Genomic DNA, 14870 nt, shown 5'->3' with positions numbered 1-14870 from the left:
CATGAATGCCATACACTATGCATTCCAAACATTCTTGTCATGTTTGTATTGATAAGAAAAAAGGTGCTTGTGTTGAATATACATGTAGACTTATCTTGTAAATATGTAGGCACTTTGTTTGCACTTGAGTTGCATGCATTCCAGTACTTTCGAACTGACTTTATTAAGCTGAATAGTATATTATCATTATATTTATTATGTTATTTAACAACTCTTTGATGCTAAGGAAACATTTGTATGTGTACATATATGCGTATATGTATTTTTTTTTCTGCCTGTAACATGGCTGCAATAAGCCATGTTTTGCCATGTCTCATTCATACAGTATATTGTCTTGAAAACTGTTCACTTTGAGGGAAGGAAATTTGTTTGGAGCTAAAAATCAGTATTATTGTCAGTAATCGCAATACATGGAATTGTGGTAATCTGGAAGAACCTACTGAAATTTCATCCTCGAGAATCGATAGTGATTCAGATGAAAGTGAACTCTGTGACAGTGATGATGCAGATGATGAGCATTGGGACATCATTGACGGTGGTCAGGAAGATGTTTCTGATGAGTTAAGCTTTGATAGTTCAGAGTTGTCGGATGAAGAGGAAGACATGATTGGAATTTAAAGTTAAGTTCCTCATCCTTCAAGATACCTCCAGATCACAGGAGAATGTAGAGCACATGTTCAATTGTATGAAAGTGTACATACAATGAAGAACTGGGTTTGACTGATGCAATATTTGTACTTGCCTTGTTTTTATTCTTGCCTTGAGAACTCTCAAACTTGCCATCACGTTATAATCATACAGGTATGTTATGTAATGTGAAGTCATTGAATTTCCATCCAGATGATCATGGAGAGTTTGTTTGCCATTACCAGTACTTTGCCTCTTTGCAATGCATAATTATATGATGCCTGTTTTTAATGTATTCCTTCTTGTTTAACTTCCATTGTTAAGATTTCAACATTGTCTTTCCTGTTTGAAGATTTTCAACGATATGTACTTTTCTCACATGTACTTAAAGTAGTAAGTTACATGTACTTGTCCTCATGTGTTGATTCTCAGTGCATAGTTTTTGCTGCCTCGCTCTACATGTACATGCATGAATGCCATACACTATGATTTCCAAACGATCTTTCTTGGTTGTATTGACATGTAGATTTATCTCGTAAATATGTAGGAACTTTGTTTGCACTTGAGTTGCATGCATTCCAGTACTTTCGAACTTACTTTTTAAAAAGCTGAATAGTGTATTATTGTTATATTAGCCAGTGATTTAACAAGTCTTTGGTGCTCAGGTAGCATTTATTCATATATATGTATACATATTTTTCTGTCAATGACATGCTATTACCGGTACTAGTAATAGCCGTGTTTTGCCATGCCTTACTAAGACAGTGGGTGTTTTAAAAACTGTTCTCTGCAAGGAAATGAAAATTGCATCAAGCTTACCACCAGTATTATGGCCAGTAATATCATGTGCGCGTGTTTCATGTGCTTAGAGTGCCTTTCTCTTTTCAACATACATGTTTGCAAGGCTGCATGCCATGTACTTGTACATGTACACATTCACATTCACCAGGTTACTTGAATTGTATGCATACATGTTGTTAGTATTTTTAAGGTACCGGTACCAAGTATTCTAATCATGCAGATACAGAGATTGGTACCAGGGTACTAGTAACAATGACACTGCCGAGTACACTGGACATACTCATTTTTATAACACGATTAGACCATTTCATTTTCTGTAAGTTTGTAGTTACGTGTAGCTATAGCATATCCATAATGCATATTGGTGTTTATTTTTTGTGCAATGTTTATACTGTGTGTGATATACATGTCCAGATTGATGTTGATCATGTCATGGAATCTGCAGCCTATAAACAACAACATATTTTTTGTGTGTTTAATGGGATGAATGCAGCAAGTGTAAGTGTGTGTTTCATCATTCTTATAGATGAGTTAACATGCATCTTTTCTTTGATTTCCTGAACATTTTTGCATGATACGTTTACACATGTGTGCATAATCTGGTACAGCATTGTGCAAGAAACATTATGTTCGTGTTTAATACCAGAATGGCATTTTTTTACTTTTATTGTTATAGGTCATGTTCTTGCCATCAGAAGTTTAAAATGAAGACCTCTCCAAGCTCATGGTTGTTTTTCTTTTTCACTCTCAAAATAAATACTGTATAAAAGTTATGTTGAAATTAATGTGAGCTGTATTCAAGTTATTTTGTGATGATTGGAATGACTTACTAGCTTCTTATGTTTGTATGTGTGTATGTTCCTATTGAAAAAAAAAAGTGTGTAAGATGTTTCACGTGGGAAATGCAGATATGTTGATAAATTTCTCAAAGACGGACCCCTTAATCACATATTCTTCTTTTTTTTTTTCAATTCTCATTTTCTAATTATCGGCAAGGATTTTTTTATGTTTTTAATTTTTATCAGCTGTTGAAATTTATTGAAAAATAGCGAAAGGGCCTCCCTGGTTCCAGTAGGCCCTCGTAAAGGATACCGGTAACATCACTATCAAAGCAAGAGCTTGTCAAAATTCAAGACACACCAGGGGGGGTGTTTCATAAAGCTGTTCGTAAAGTTGCGAATGACTTACGAGTGACTGGTGATCAGTTCTTGTGCTGATTATGGAAATTCTGATAAGTATGTATAGCACATCAGAACTGATCACCAGTCGCTCATAAGTTGTTCGTATTTTTACGAACAGCTCTATGAAACGCCCGCCCAGAGAATAAATTATATCCATGCAGAATGCAGTTCCTGTTTACATGTACAACTTGAACAATACCAGTACTTCATCAAATTAAAAATACCGGTATTGATTTCACTGCCACAGCAAAACTTCTCAACAAGTTGTCATTGACTCAATGACATGGCTGAAGCCAGGATGCACTTCTGTGTCTGTGTGCATGTGTGTGTGGTGTGTGGGTGTTTCTTTTGGGAAAAGACAAACAAACAAACAAACAAACAAAATCTATGTTTCCTGTGCAGATGTGTTGATAGTGTTAAGAAAGTGTTGAGAAATCCCATGACTCCATTTCCCCCTACCGATGCCATCCCTGCATACAACTCGATCACGGGAATTGTTGATACCCTGGTTGGGATATCCTCCTGCTTGAAATTTGAACTGGAGATGCAAATTATTAAGTCTGACAGTGTTTAAATTCCATTTCGCCCACTCTAACGTTTCATACTGTCAATACAACCACCCATTCATTATACTCATTTTAAAAAGATCCAACTGAAACTTATCAATTACGGCAACACAACAACTACCGGTACCAGTATCTTCTCAACGAGTAGGCCTAGTCAGTGACGGCGAGCTCGATTTTGCCTATGCAAATACGTTATAGCCAGTGTGCAACTTTACAACATAATTTTCAATACATGGGACCGAAGTAATTTTTGCGGACACGAGTCATTTTCTCGATTACTGAAGACACTTTTATTCAGAAGAGAGAACAATAAATATCTTTTGAATGATATACTACCCGAAAAATTAGAAAAAAAACATAAATTGAAACGATTCTGGCATTTCTAGAGCACCTCGTTCGGTTGGCAGAATGGACAGATTCGCCGTGTGAATGACGTCATATCGCGGTATTGTGATTGGCTGATTAAGGTCGTCCTCGACTTCGCCAGTTTTGACGATTTTTTTATGTGTACATGAGTGCCATTTTGCTGGATCCTGACCCTGTTACAAGTGATATTTACAAGATAGTGGTATTTTTGTAAAGCTAGATAAATTTTGCTTCGGATGATGTATCATTTGGGTGGGCTAAAAAACGACTGATATTTAAAAATACCCTCTATTCTCAAAATTTGATTTTGTGATTTTAACCTCACATTCATCCTCAATTTACCATATTTTTCTGAGCGTGTGGACTTTATATTTTAACATATCCAGTACATGTTGTCCTTTGACATAAAGATGCAAAAGGAATCGTAAAAAAACATTGATTATTCACGGAGATATCGCAGTTTGAAAAGGAGATGTTTTCTTCGGTTCGAGACGTCCTGTGAAGGTCACCGCGACGGAGCTGAAAATAAAATAAGCGTCTTTTCGGAGGCCTGCCGATTGACTGGATATGCCTGTGTATGTTGTTTCTGTAGGAGATGAAACGGGTACCGCTGAGGACACGTTGGAGTTCCAGCTAAAGGTGAAGTGTTCTAAGAACCCCAATGCACCCAAGGATGCTACAGACCCAGATGAACTGTACAAAAATGCCAAAGGTGATTAGAGATTCATTTCATGATAGGATTGACACATCCATAGTTCTTCCTGTTGTACGTGTTTTTGTTTATTTCTATAAGAAATGTATGACGCTTCACTTTTTGAGGTATTCCAGAAGGGACAATACTGAAAAACAAGAAATTTTGTGTGCATGAAACTTTTGTGAATTTCTTAAGGAGCCAAGTTTCTTAAAAGGTTTTTTTTTTTCTTTTTTTTTCTTTTTTTTTACACAATGCATTGAATGCCAGTTGCCAAAGTTTCAAGCTGAGAAAAGGGCTGTTGGCTCCAGTTTACGCAAGTTTCATGCTTCAAATATTTCTGGTTTTACAGTAAGCCTTATTTTGACTAAAGTTGGTTCTTAAATTAAGCTAAATCTAAAACTTTATCGGAAAATCTAATACATAGATGAGGCACTGAAAATATGCTTTGGTGGATATAGTTTCCATTATTCACTCAGTCAGAGAGCACCAGTTGGAAATAGAAAGTCTGGGAGCATGATATGATTCATTGTCCCTGAAAGAGATGATAAAATGATGATTCATCTCCAACTTATCAGATGTAGCAAAAAAGGTTGCTGAAAACTGCTTATCCAGTAGTAGCGAGCCAATGGAGTAAAATGGAGTCAAAAGGGGCCTGAGCTTTCGATCCTGGCAGAATTTTTGTCAGAGGCAAAAATCAGGCTGAATTTATCAGACTTCATAACTAACCTTAACTTCAAGTCGATATCAGATTAATTCAAAGATCGCTGTTTATTTTCGTTCCCATAATTGCGATTGATTTTCTGATCCTCTCTTTACATGATTTTATAATTAAATCCATATATATATACGAACATGTTTTCACCATCAATCACACTTGTTCAGTGTCTTTGCTCTCTCTCTAGATTGATATAAGGTGTGTAAATTATGAAACTTTACTCACCTTTGACATAGCAAAGACGGACTAGCGACATGCATACTGGTGGTCATTGTGCATTTGCTAAACGTGAATTTTTTGCCCCACTTTAAGCTGGATTTTTCATTTCTTTGTTCGAGTCATTTGCTGTTGTTTATGAATTCTTTTGTTTTGTGCTGTTATATTTGTTTCTCTTGCAGGTATCACTTTCGGATTGGCACTTTTGGGATGACTAGGGTTTCATTGTGACTATGATACTTTTTTTTTGAATACTTTTTCCCAAAATCAAGTACTTGTGATTGTATTTCTGTATTTTTTGTTGTTGCTTTCCAGTTACAACAGAGCACATCAAGTGGATACCCTTAGGAAACCAAGAGGAACTGGTGAGAACTTTACCATTTATAACTAACATGATTTATGTCTTCACTACAGTCATGTGTGCAGCAAGAGGTTAGGCCCTGACAAGTAGGCGTACCAAGGAATAGGACCAAAGGATGATAGGTCCAAAGGATTTAAGGTTTCACTGGTACTAGGAAGCTACTATGGATCAAAATTGTGTACAGACCAACACTATCCAGTGCTTGCCAAAGTCTCAAGGTGGTAAAAACTAGGAAACCCAAATGGATTTGAATAATACAGTGCATTCCCGTTATAACAAACGTGGTTATAACGAAATTCCGGTTACAACAAAGTAAACATTCAGGCCACAATGCTATTCGCCCTATCTTATTTATTTGTTCGGTTATAATGAAATTTCAATATAACGAAGGAAAACTGCCAGTCCCAAGGACTTTGTTATAACGGAAGTCCACTGTAGTAGATTGAATAGATGTAACCGTCATTCTGATCAGGCTATGCAAGGGGATAGGGAATTTCATTGTCGGCATGAAAACATGAGTTTCTACATATCTACATATAAGAGACTGTCTATTGTTTTTATGCCTCCGCCACGAAGTGGTGCCGGAGGCATTATGTTTTCGGGTTGTCCGTCCGTCCGTCCGTCCGTCCGTCCTTCCGTCCGTCCGTCCGTCCTTCCGTCCGTCCGTCCGTCCTTCCGTCCGTCCGTAATGAATTTTGTGGACAGGGTAACTACCAAAACCTTTTGAGGTATCCTAATGAAACTTGGCATGTATGTGTATTAGGGGGTGAAGTTGTGCCTATCAACTTTTGGGTGCACATGCTCAAGGTCAAAGGTCAAAAGGTCAAGGTCAAATGCTTAAAATTTTACTATTTCCCCCATATCTATGCAATGCCTGAAGATATTTTCTTGAAACTTAGTGTATACATGTACTACCCAATTAAGATTCTCTGGTGAAAGTTTGGGGTCATGAGGTCAAAAGGTCAAAGGTCAAAAGGTCAAGTAAAATGTTAAAATGTCACTTTTTTCTCTGTAATTTGGAAATTGTTCAAGGTATCTTCATGGAACATAGTGTATATGCATCTACTGACTGGCAGTGGTTATCTAGGGAATTTAGGGTTCATGGGGTCAAAGGTCAGGGGTCAAAGGTCAAGGGCAATACTTCAAAATCTTACTATTTTCCTTATATTTATGCAATGCCAGCAGGATATATTTTTTTTAAAACTTGATGTATGCATGTCTAACCCAATAGAGATTCTCTGGGATTTTGTTTTGCCAAGAAGGTCAAAGGTCAAAAGGTCAAAGATCAAGTGAAAGTGCTGAACTTACTTTTTTCTCCATATCTCGGAAGTGGCTCAAGTTATCTTGAAACTTAGTACATGCTGAATTTATGTATGTTCTGCCTGACAGTGCTTCTCTTATAAATCAAAGGCCAGATGAAAATGATAACAATTTACTGTTCAATACAGAAATTGCGCTTTTTCTCCATACCTTGAAAATTACTCAGTGCATAAACTTATGAAATGGTCAAAGTCAAGTTAAAGTTCTTAAATCCCCAAATACATGCTCTCCTATTCATCCAATTAAACATAGGTCAAGGAAGGTAAACATTCAATACATTTGTGACAAACATGTCATTTTAATAATTTGCCAATTTTGTGAAAATGTAATCACACATTGTCCACATGTACTACTGAGTATAGACCTATTAGGAGAATCATGCATTATGGCGGAGGCATACCAGTCGCCATAGCGACATTTCTAGTTATTTCTATTTGTTTGTTTGTTTGCTTGCTTTTTTACAGTATGGACCCAAAGGCATTGGTCCTGTGGACAAAGACATTCTGATAGCCAAGCTGAGACCCGGACAGGAGATTGACCTCAAAATGCACTGTGTGAAGGGAATCGGCAAGGACCACGCCAAGTTCTCACCAGTCGGTAAGCATGCATGGTGTACTCCATGCTTCAATGGAATGCCAGTCTTAGAAACTTATTTTGACAGCAAGTAGCTACAAATGTAAATTTGTTGTCCTGGGGGGCATTTCATGAAGGAACTTGTCGGATAAAAATCAGCCAATCAGACTAAATTTTATCCGACAAGTTCCTTCATGAAATGCCCCGCAGATGACACATGTCAGCCAATTTAAATCAATGGTGTAAATACTATCCAGAACAGTTTCAGTACAAAGATCCAATATGGGTATTAGTATGTGGGACTGGTGTGACTATTATTAGCAGTATGGCTGTAATCAACTGTCTACAGAAGCATTCTCGTCTACTTCTTTCTTTCATACCTTGATATGACATACGTCTTATACATCTGATCTTTGACTAGCAGGGTCTAGTATTTGTGACTACTAAACTATCAACAGATTGAGGGTGTGAAAGAGGATTCTGTCATACTTTTCAAATTATATGTCTAATATCAATTCTTCACCACCATTCAAAATTCAATCTCTGTCCTTTGCTGTCTTCCTATCATCCAGCCACTGCGTCATATCGCCTCATGCCTGAGATTGTCCTGACCAAGCCGATCCGAGGGGAGAATGCAAAGCTGCTGCAGAAGTGTTTCTCTCCCGGTGTCATCGAGATCGAAGACAGAAACGGTAAGGTGATGGGCAGCTAGACAAACAGGGATCATACCTCAAGCAGTTCAACTAATTTTAGAATGTCCTTGTACAAAGGCTACATTGTACAAACACATACGCACAACTGTGGATATGAAGATGCACGCAGTATACATATATATGATCACAGAGGTGTGTTGAGGATAAAGAATTTCATGCAAGAAGTGAGGGGCAAAGATAGGATGAAGGCAAATGACATTCACAAGAAGAAGAAGGTTTACAGTTTAATTTTTCTGCGTCTGCATTCCATGAAAACCCCACACAGTCTGCACCGTTGTCTGTTGTGTCGTATGAGGAATGCTAGAGCAAAGAACGACCTGGTCGTTCAGGGTGGACATCCAATGTGGCTGCCGAGAACCCCTTCACGGTGTGACACAATTTCACCCCACGCACATTCATCCAGTCAGATCTCTCATCTTACATTTGTATCTATCATCATCTTATCTTATCATTAGCTCACCTGAGCCAAAGGCTCAAGTGAGCTATTGCGATCGCCCTTCGTCCGGCGTCCGTCGTGCGTCGTGCGTCGTGCGTCGTCCGTCGTCCGTCGTCCGTCGTCCGTCGTGCGTCGTGCGTCGTGCGTCGTGCGTAAACTTTTTACATTTTCATCTTCTTCTTGAAAACCCCAAGACCGATTTTCATCAAACTTGGCAGGTAGCATCCCTAGGGGGTTAGGAACTCAATTTGTTAAAATGGGCACCATGCCCCACCCAGGGGGCCCCCAGGGGGGCCCAAACCCCCCAAAATTAAGGAATCTGTAAAAATCTTCTTCTCTAGAACCAGAAGTGATAGAGCTAAGTTAATACTATGAGTTAGTACATTGATGACTGTAGTTTCAAGTTTGTTCATGGCAGAATCAGGGGTGCCCCCCTTGGGACCCAGGGGAGGGGGGTGGGGAAGGGTTCTAATGGGGCCTAAATTGTACATTTTCATCTTCTTCTTGAGAACCCCATGACCCATTTTCACCAAACTTGGCAGGTAGCATCCCTAGGGGGTTAGGAACTCAATTTGTTAAAATGGGCACTATGCCCCACCTAGGGGGCCCCCAGGGGGACCAAACCCCCCAAAATTAAGGAATCCGCAAAAATCTTCTTCTCTAGAACCAGAAGTGATAGAGCTAAGTTAATACTATGAGTTAGTACATTGATGACTGTAGTTTGAAGTTTGTTCATAGGAGATCCAGGGGTGCCCCTCTTGGGTAGGGGGGGGGGGGGGTGGTTGGAAGGGTCCAAATGGGGGCCTGAATTGTACATTTTCATCTTCTTCCTGAAAACCTCATGATGGATTTTTGTCAAACTTGGCAGGTAGCATCCCTAGGGGGTCAGGATCTCAATTTATCAAAATGGGCACCATGCCCCACCCAGAGGGCCCCAGGGGGCCCCAATCCCCCCAAATTAAGGAATCTTTAAAAAATTGGGCCCTTATTGTACATTTTCATCTTCTACTTGAGAATGCCTGGTCAAATTTTAATTTAGATTAGTGACTGCGTGAAAGGTGAACTTGCGATACTCAGGTGAGCGCTAGACCCGCGGGTCTCTTGTCTTATCTAGCTTCAGGGAATTACTCACTTATTTTCGTAGATGCAGATGTTGAGGGAGGAACAGTACTGTCAGGAATGTAATTTGATAGCACATAATGATTTTGCTACATTGCATAGATAAACCATTTTCAGTGAGTTGTTACAAGTAGGAGAAACGAAGCAGATTAAGCTCATGGTTACTTGGTTAAATTTGATGTGGAAGTAATGCATAGTGAGTGCAGTGGTTGTCAAGTTTAATTTTTTTAGAGTACTGTAATAAACTTTACCTGAAAAGCTGCAGTACCATGATCAGATAATATGTAGGATGTGTTGGAATAAATTTGAAGATAGACTCCCTAGAATTTGTTTGGAATGAGTAATTATGCACAAAGTTTAAATCCCTATTTATCCTGTTATTCATTGAGGTTGCAAGTTTGCAAAGTACCTTGTACACAAGCCCCTGAAGGAGATAGTAGTACAAATCTGATGTGATGCATTGCTAATCAGATAATGCATTTTGTTTTTCTTTGAAAAATATACAATATTTAATTTGTTTGATTCTACAGAGTGTTCTGTACAATAGTTAAAAAAAGCATTATTATGGTTGAATAGATGAACAAGCATACTAGTCCAAGATTTTAACTTCCTTGATGATGTAAATGTTTGTTGGTCTTCACCAGATGATGTTAATTAGCCTGCTGACATAGCATAATATCTGTTTTGCATTGGTTGTATCAAGGCGTGCCAGAAGCAGTTGTGGCTCATCCCAGGAGAGATACCTGCAGTAGAGAAGTCTTCTCACATGATGTAAGTATGTTTGTTGTCCCCGCCGAACGAGTTCGAGCAGGGGACTATGAAACGGGCTCCGTACGTGTGTGTGTCCGTGTGTCCGTCCGTCCGTCCGTCCGTCCGTCCGTGTGTCCGTGTGTCCGTGTGTGCGTCCGTGTGTGATCAAAATCTTCAATTTGCTACTTCTCTGTCATTTATGAGCCAATTTTGATTCTGTTTGCTTTATATGATAGCACTACATGGGAGCTTTGAAACTTCTACACAGAATTTCAGTCGTGACCTTTGACCTTGACCTTTGACCTATATTGTACATTTTGCTACAAAATGCTACTCCTTCGCCATTTCTAACCCGATTTCGATTCCGTTTGCTTTATGTGATGGCACTAGGTGAGGGCTTCAAAACTTCTACACAGAATTTTGACCTTTGACTTCTTTGACCTTTGACCTTGATTTTTTGACCTATATTGTACATTTTGCTACAAAATGCTACTCCTTCGCCATTTCTAACCCGATTTCGATTCCGTTTGCTTTATGTGATGGCACTAGGTGAGGGCTTCAAAACTTCTACACAGAATTTTGACCTTTGACTTCTTTGACCTTTGACCTTGATTTTTGACCTATATTGTACATTTTGCTACGAAATGCTACTCCTTCGCCATTTTTAACCCGATTTCGATTCCGTTTGCTTTATATGATGGCACTAGTTGAGGGCTTCAAAACTTCTACACAGAATTTTGACCTTTGACTTCTTTGACCTTTGACCTTGATTTTTGACCTATATTGTGCATTTTGCTACAGAATGCTACTCCTGCGCCATTTCTAACCCGATTTCGATTCCGTTTGCTTTATGTGATAGCACTAGGTGAGGGCTTCAAAACTTCTACACAGAATTTTGACCTTTGTCTTCTTTGACCTTTGACCTTGATTTTTGACCTATATTGTACATTGGCTACAAAATGCTACTCCTTCGCCATTTCTAACCCAATTTCGATTCCATTTGCTTTATGTGATGGCACTAGGTGAGGGCTTCAAAACTTCTCACAGAATTTTGACCTTTGACTTCTTTGACCTTTGACCTTGATTTTTTACCTATATTGCACATTTTGTTACAAAATGCTACTTCCGGCGGGGACATATGTTACGCACCGCGTAATTTCTACTTTTCCTTGTTTGTTTGTTGTTGTGTGTTTGTTTGTTTGGATTTTGTTTTTGTTTTTTGTTTGTTTGTTTGTTTTTTGTTTTGTTTTGTTTTGTTGTTGTTGTTGGTTTTTTGGTTTTTTTTTTTGGGGGGGGGGGACTTGTAGTTGTTTCTGTCTTTGAATGTTATGTCTCTGTTCCAGATTAAAGAACAGTGGTCAAAATTCAGTTTATGAGACTTATATTCATAAAGTAAAATTTACCAATCCATGGGGAGAATCACACTCTAAGATTATTTCAGTCGTGATGAATCATGGACAACCTAATGCACTGTGTGACAATAGCTCGTACAGCTACTTTTGATTTTCCTTCCTGCACATACTTTCTATGACCTGTGAGGGTTTATTGGGATCACTCCACCTATGGATGCAATTTGGTGTACATTTTATTCTCTTCCTCTAGGGAGATAGATTTTGAGTTTTGACAGATTTTGTACAAATGTCTTGTGAAAAGTGTGCCCTGTCATATCTGTTGTCCATTCCACTTTGAGCAGAAAAAAAAAAATACAATGCGATGGAAATGCTGCCATAATATTATCTTGTTAAAACAGTGCTCAAATGTTTCAAGTCTCAGTAAATGGTGACTGTATTTCCGTCTCTTCACAGGAGCTGAAGGACTGTGTGAAGCTTAACAGAATACGAAATCACTTCATATGTAAGTATCACTCTTAGTCCTTAATAGCAGTATATGTTGGGGTGATGGTTATGAAGAGGAAAACTCCTGGATACTGTCCCATAGAGATATTGAATTTGAATCAGATGTGTGTCATGGACAAACTGAAAAACAATCCATTTTTATTTATGAATGATATTTATCGATCAGTTCATCAGTGAATCAATTAGTCAATTAATCAACAATTGGTTATAAGTTATTAGCTATTTCAAAATGATCATCTTAACTTTATACTTGTCATGAACTGACTGAGAACAATGGAATTACTGCATCTTCTTCATTGTGAGCACTGCAATGTTTTCGTTAGATGTGGGCATTTGGTTTAAGATATCTCTCATAAACTTCTTAACTTCTATGTTGACCTTGCCTTGTCATTCGGATGTCTGCTTTCCTCCCTGTGCATCCCCAGTTTCCGTGGAGTCCACAGGAGCTCTGACTCCAGATGTCTTGGTGTCAGAGGCCATCAATGTCTTGAAGAGCAAGTGCAAGACATTCCTGAGTGACCAGGAAACTATCAGACAAGGAGAGGAGACATGATAGGAAGAAGATTGGAGGTGATTTCAGGAGAACTTGCGGTTTAGGGAACCGCTTCCTGATTGTGAACAATTGAGCCAGAAATATCTTGTGGAAAGAGATGAGTCAGAAGAGAGAATGAGAAAACTCTGGAGTGAGCCTTTGATTTGTGATGATTATCATACTGTAAATTATTCTTCATAGAGCGTGTCTCGCATCTCACCATAATGCTCAAAGCGCTCTACGACATGCTATTACCCAGTTCCTGGAATTGAGACACGTCGAAACGTAAGGTGCCTTCTCCCTTTCCATCAGTTGCGAGTATTCCAGCAAGGCTGTCACTCTCTCTGACTCACTCATGCAAGATCCACTCACAGAAATGTTCGGCCTCCCACAGTTAACCTGTTCATACACCTTGATAGGTGCGAGCATATGTGGAGAAAGTGTCTTCATTCAGAGATGTGAGTGTTGTAGGAAGACTTCAACCCGTGACCTACATGTCAAAGTGCGTAACATGACATTGAACTGGGACACCACTGCAATGAAAGCGGGCATGTGAGCACATTCATCAGAACTATGGTTTTCCCGTAAGATGGACTGTGACCAGAGACCTGTGTGGGATAATGTGCAGCCTCCTGGCAAGTTTTGTCCTGTGTTGGTGAACAGACAGTGTGGGTTAGATTGGAGTGTTTACCACTATGACTTTGGACTTGATTAGACACAGCCTGTATATGAACATTTGGACTGCAGGCACTTGCTAAAGCATGTAGATATTGCAGTGATTCATTTCTTCTGCATGTTATGTGGAATGTACTTAGTATAATACACAGCAGGTACAGTTCTAACCTGTCTACATCCTCATTGTCCAAATTCTACAACAGGGGAGTCCCATTATATAGCGAGGTCAGATACAACGAGATTCCATTTTGATGACGTAAATTGTCATAATTGTCCAGCCTGTACATGTTAACATGTAGGAATTCAAATTTTCTCTCAATGCAAGATGAATTTCGGGCCAAGAGGAAAAAGTGGAATTTGTGCGGATGTATCAAAAAGTTTTGGTCCAGACCAAACAGTGGGCAAAATCGTGTGCCATTTGAAAACCAGCAAACTTCCCTTGAATTAAACCACTTCCTATACTTGTCTGCAGTGATGCTCTCCTGTTCATCAATATTGCTTCATAGTATGTATAAAACCCGTCATAGCTGAACATGTTCACCATATATGAGTGTATTCCAAGCGTACAGTTGCAACAATGGTCCTGATTATAACGAGGTAAATAAGTCGGATCTGACACCCATGTTATAACGAGATTCCCCTATATCCATGACAGGCTGTGACCAATATACTGGTGTGTTGGCCATATCATTGGGTCACGAGTGTTTTTCTGAATAAAGGCAATGAAATGGCAAGTAATGTATACCATTGTATTCCTTAGCAATGTTCTCTCTTGGACCCTTAAAAGGGGAAATCCAGTTCACATATAAGTAAGTCTGATAAAAAAGAGTAAAATCGTACAAGTTCAAAGGAATTTTTTTTTTTTGACTGAAATCGGATGAAAAATAAGGAAGTTATGACATTTTGAAGTTTTGCTAATTTCTGCAAAACAGTTTTTGTACAATGGATATGAATATGCAAATGAATGAGCTAACCATGTCATAACCTCACAATTTTCAATGTGTACAAAAATTTTAAAAATTTAATATTTCTGTCATTGAAGTCTGAAACATGATGTTATTCCTGGTTGAATAACTTCAGAATAGTGATCGGTTAGATATACGAGGATTTGAGCCATGGATATAATTGCGTGTGAATGAAAGACCGGAAATTTCAAAATTTCATGTACAAACTATATGGCAAGTTGTGAGGGGACGACGTGCTCACTTTGCCATTTGCATTTTCATATTGAACGTTCAAGAACCGTTTCCCGAAAAATTAGTGAAACTTCAAAATGTCATAACTTCCTTATTTTTCATCCGATTTCGATCAAAATTATAGTATACTGTTGAACTCGTAATATTTTACTGTTTTTCATCAGATTAACTTA

General features: G+C 38.6%; 1 protein-coding gene across 1 annotated transcript in view; it reads left to right on the top strand.

Moving 5' to 3' along the window:
* The window catches only part of LOC139738590 (DNA-directed RNA polymerases I and III subunit RPAC1-like), a 30839-nt gene extending 17905 nt beyond the window's left edge, over nt 1–12934 (top strand). The window contains exons 5-11 of the mRNA XM_071649209.1: nt 4134–4253; nt 5482–5531; nt 7312–7444; nt 7993–8112; nt 10392–10459; nt 12244–12292; nt 12720–12934. Of these exons, the coding sequence (XP_071505310.1) occupies nt 4134–4253; nt 5482–5531; nt 7312–7444; nt 7993–8112; nt 10392–10459; nt 12244–12292; nt 12720–12847 (668 nt within the window). The 3' untranslated portion in view covers nt 12848–12934. The remainder of the gene's footprint in view (nt 1–4133; nt 4254–5481; nt 5532–7311; nt 7445–7992; nt 8113–10391; nt 10460–12243; nt 12293–12719) is intronic.
* The last annotated feature ends 1936 nt before the right edge of the window (nt 12935–14870 follow it).

The sequence above is a fragment of the Diadema antillarum genome, unplaced genomic scaffold, assembly GCF_040938485.1.
Source record: "Diadema antillarum isolate AM-2024a unplaced genomic scaffold, OU_Dant_1.0 scf00000029, whole genome shotgun sequence".
NCBI classification, from domain to species: domain Eukaryota; kingdom Metazoa; phylum Echinodermata; class Echinoidea; order Diadematoida; family Diadematidae; genus Diadema; species Diadema antillarum.
This window is presented reverse-complemented; position numbering and strand designations above follow the sequence as displayed.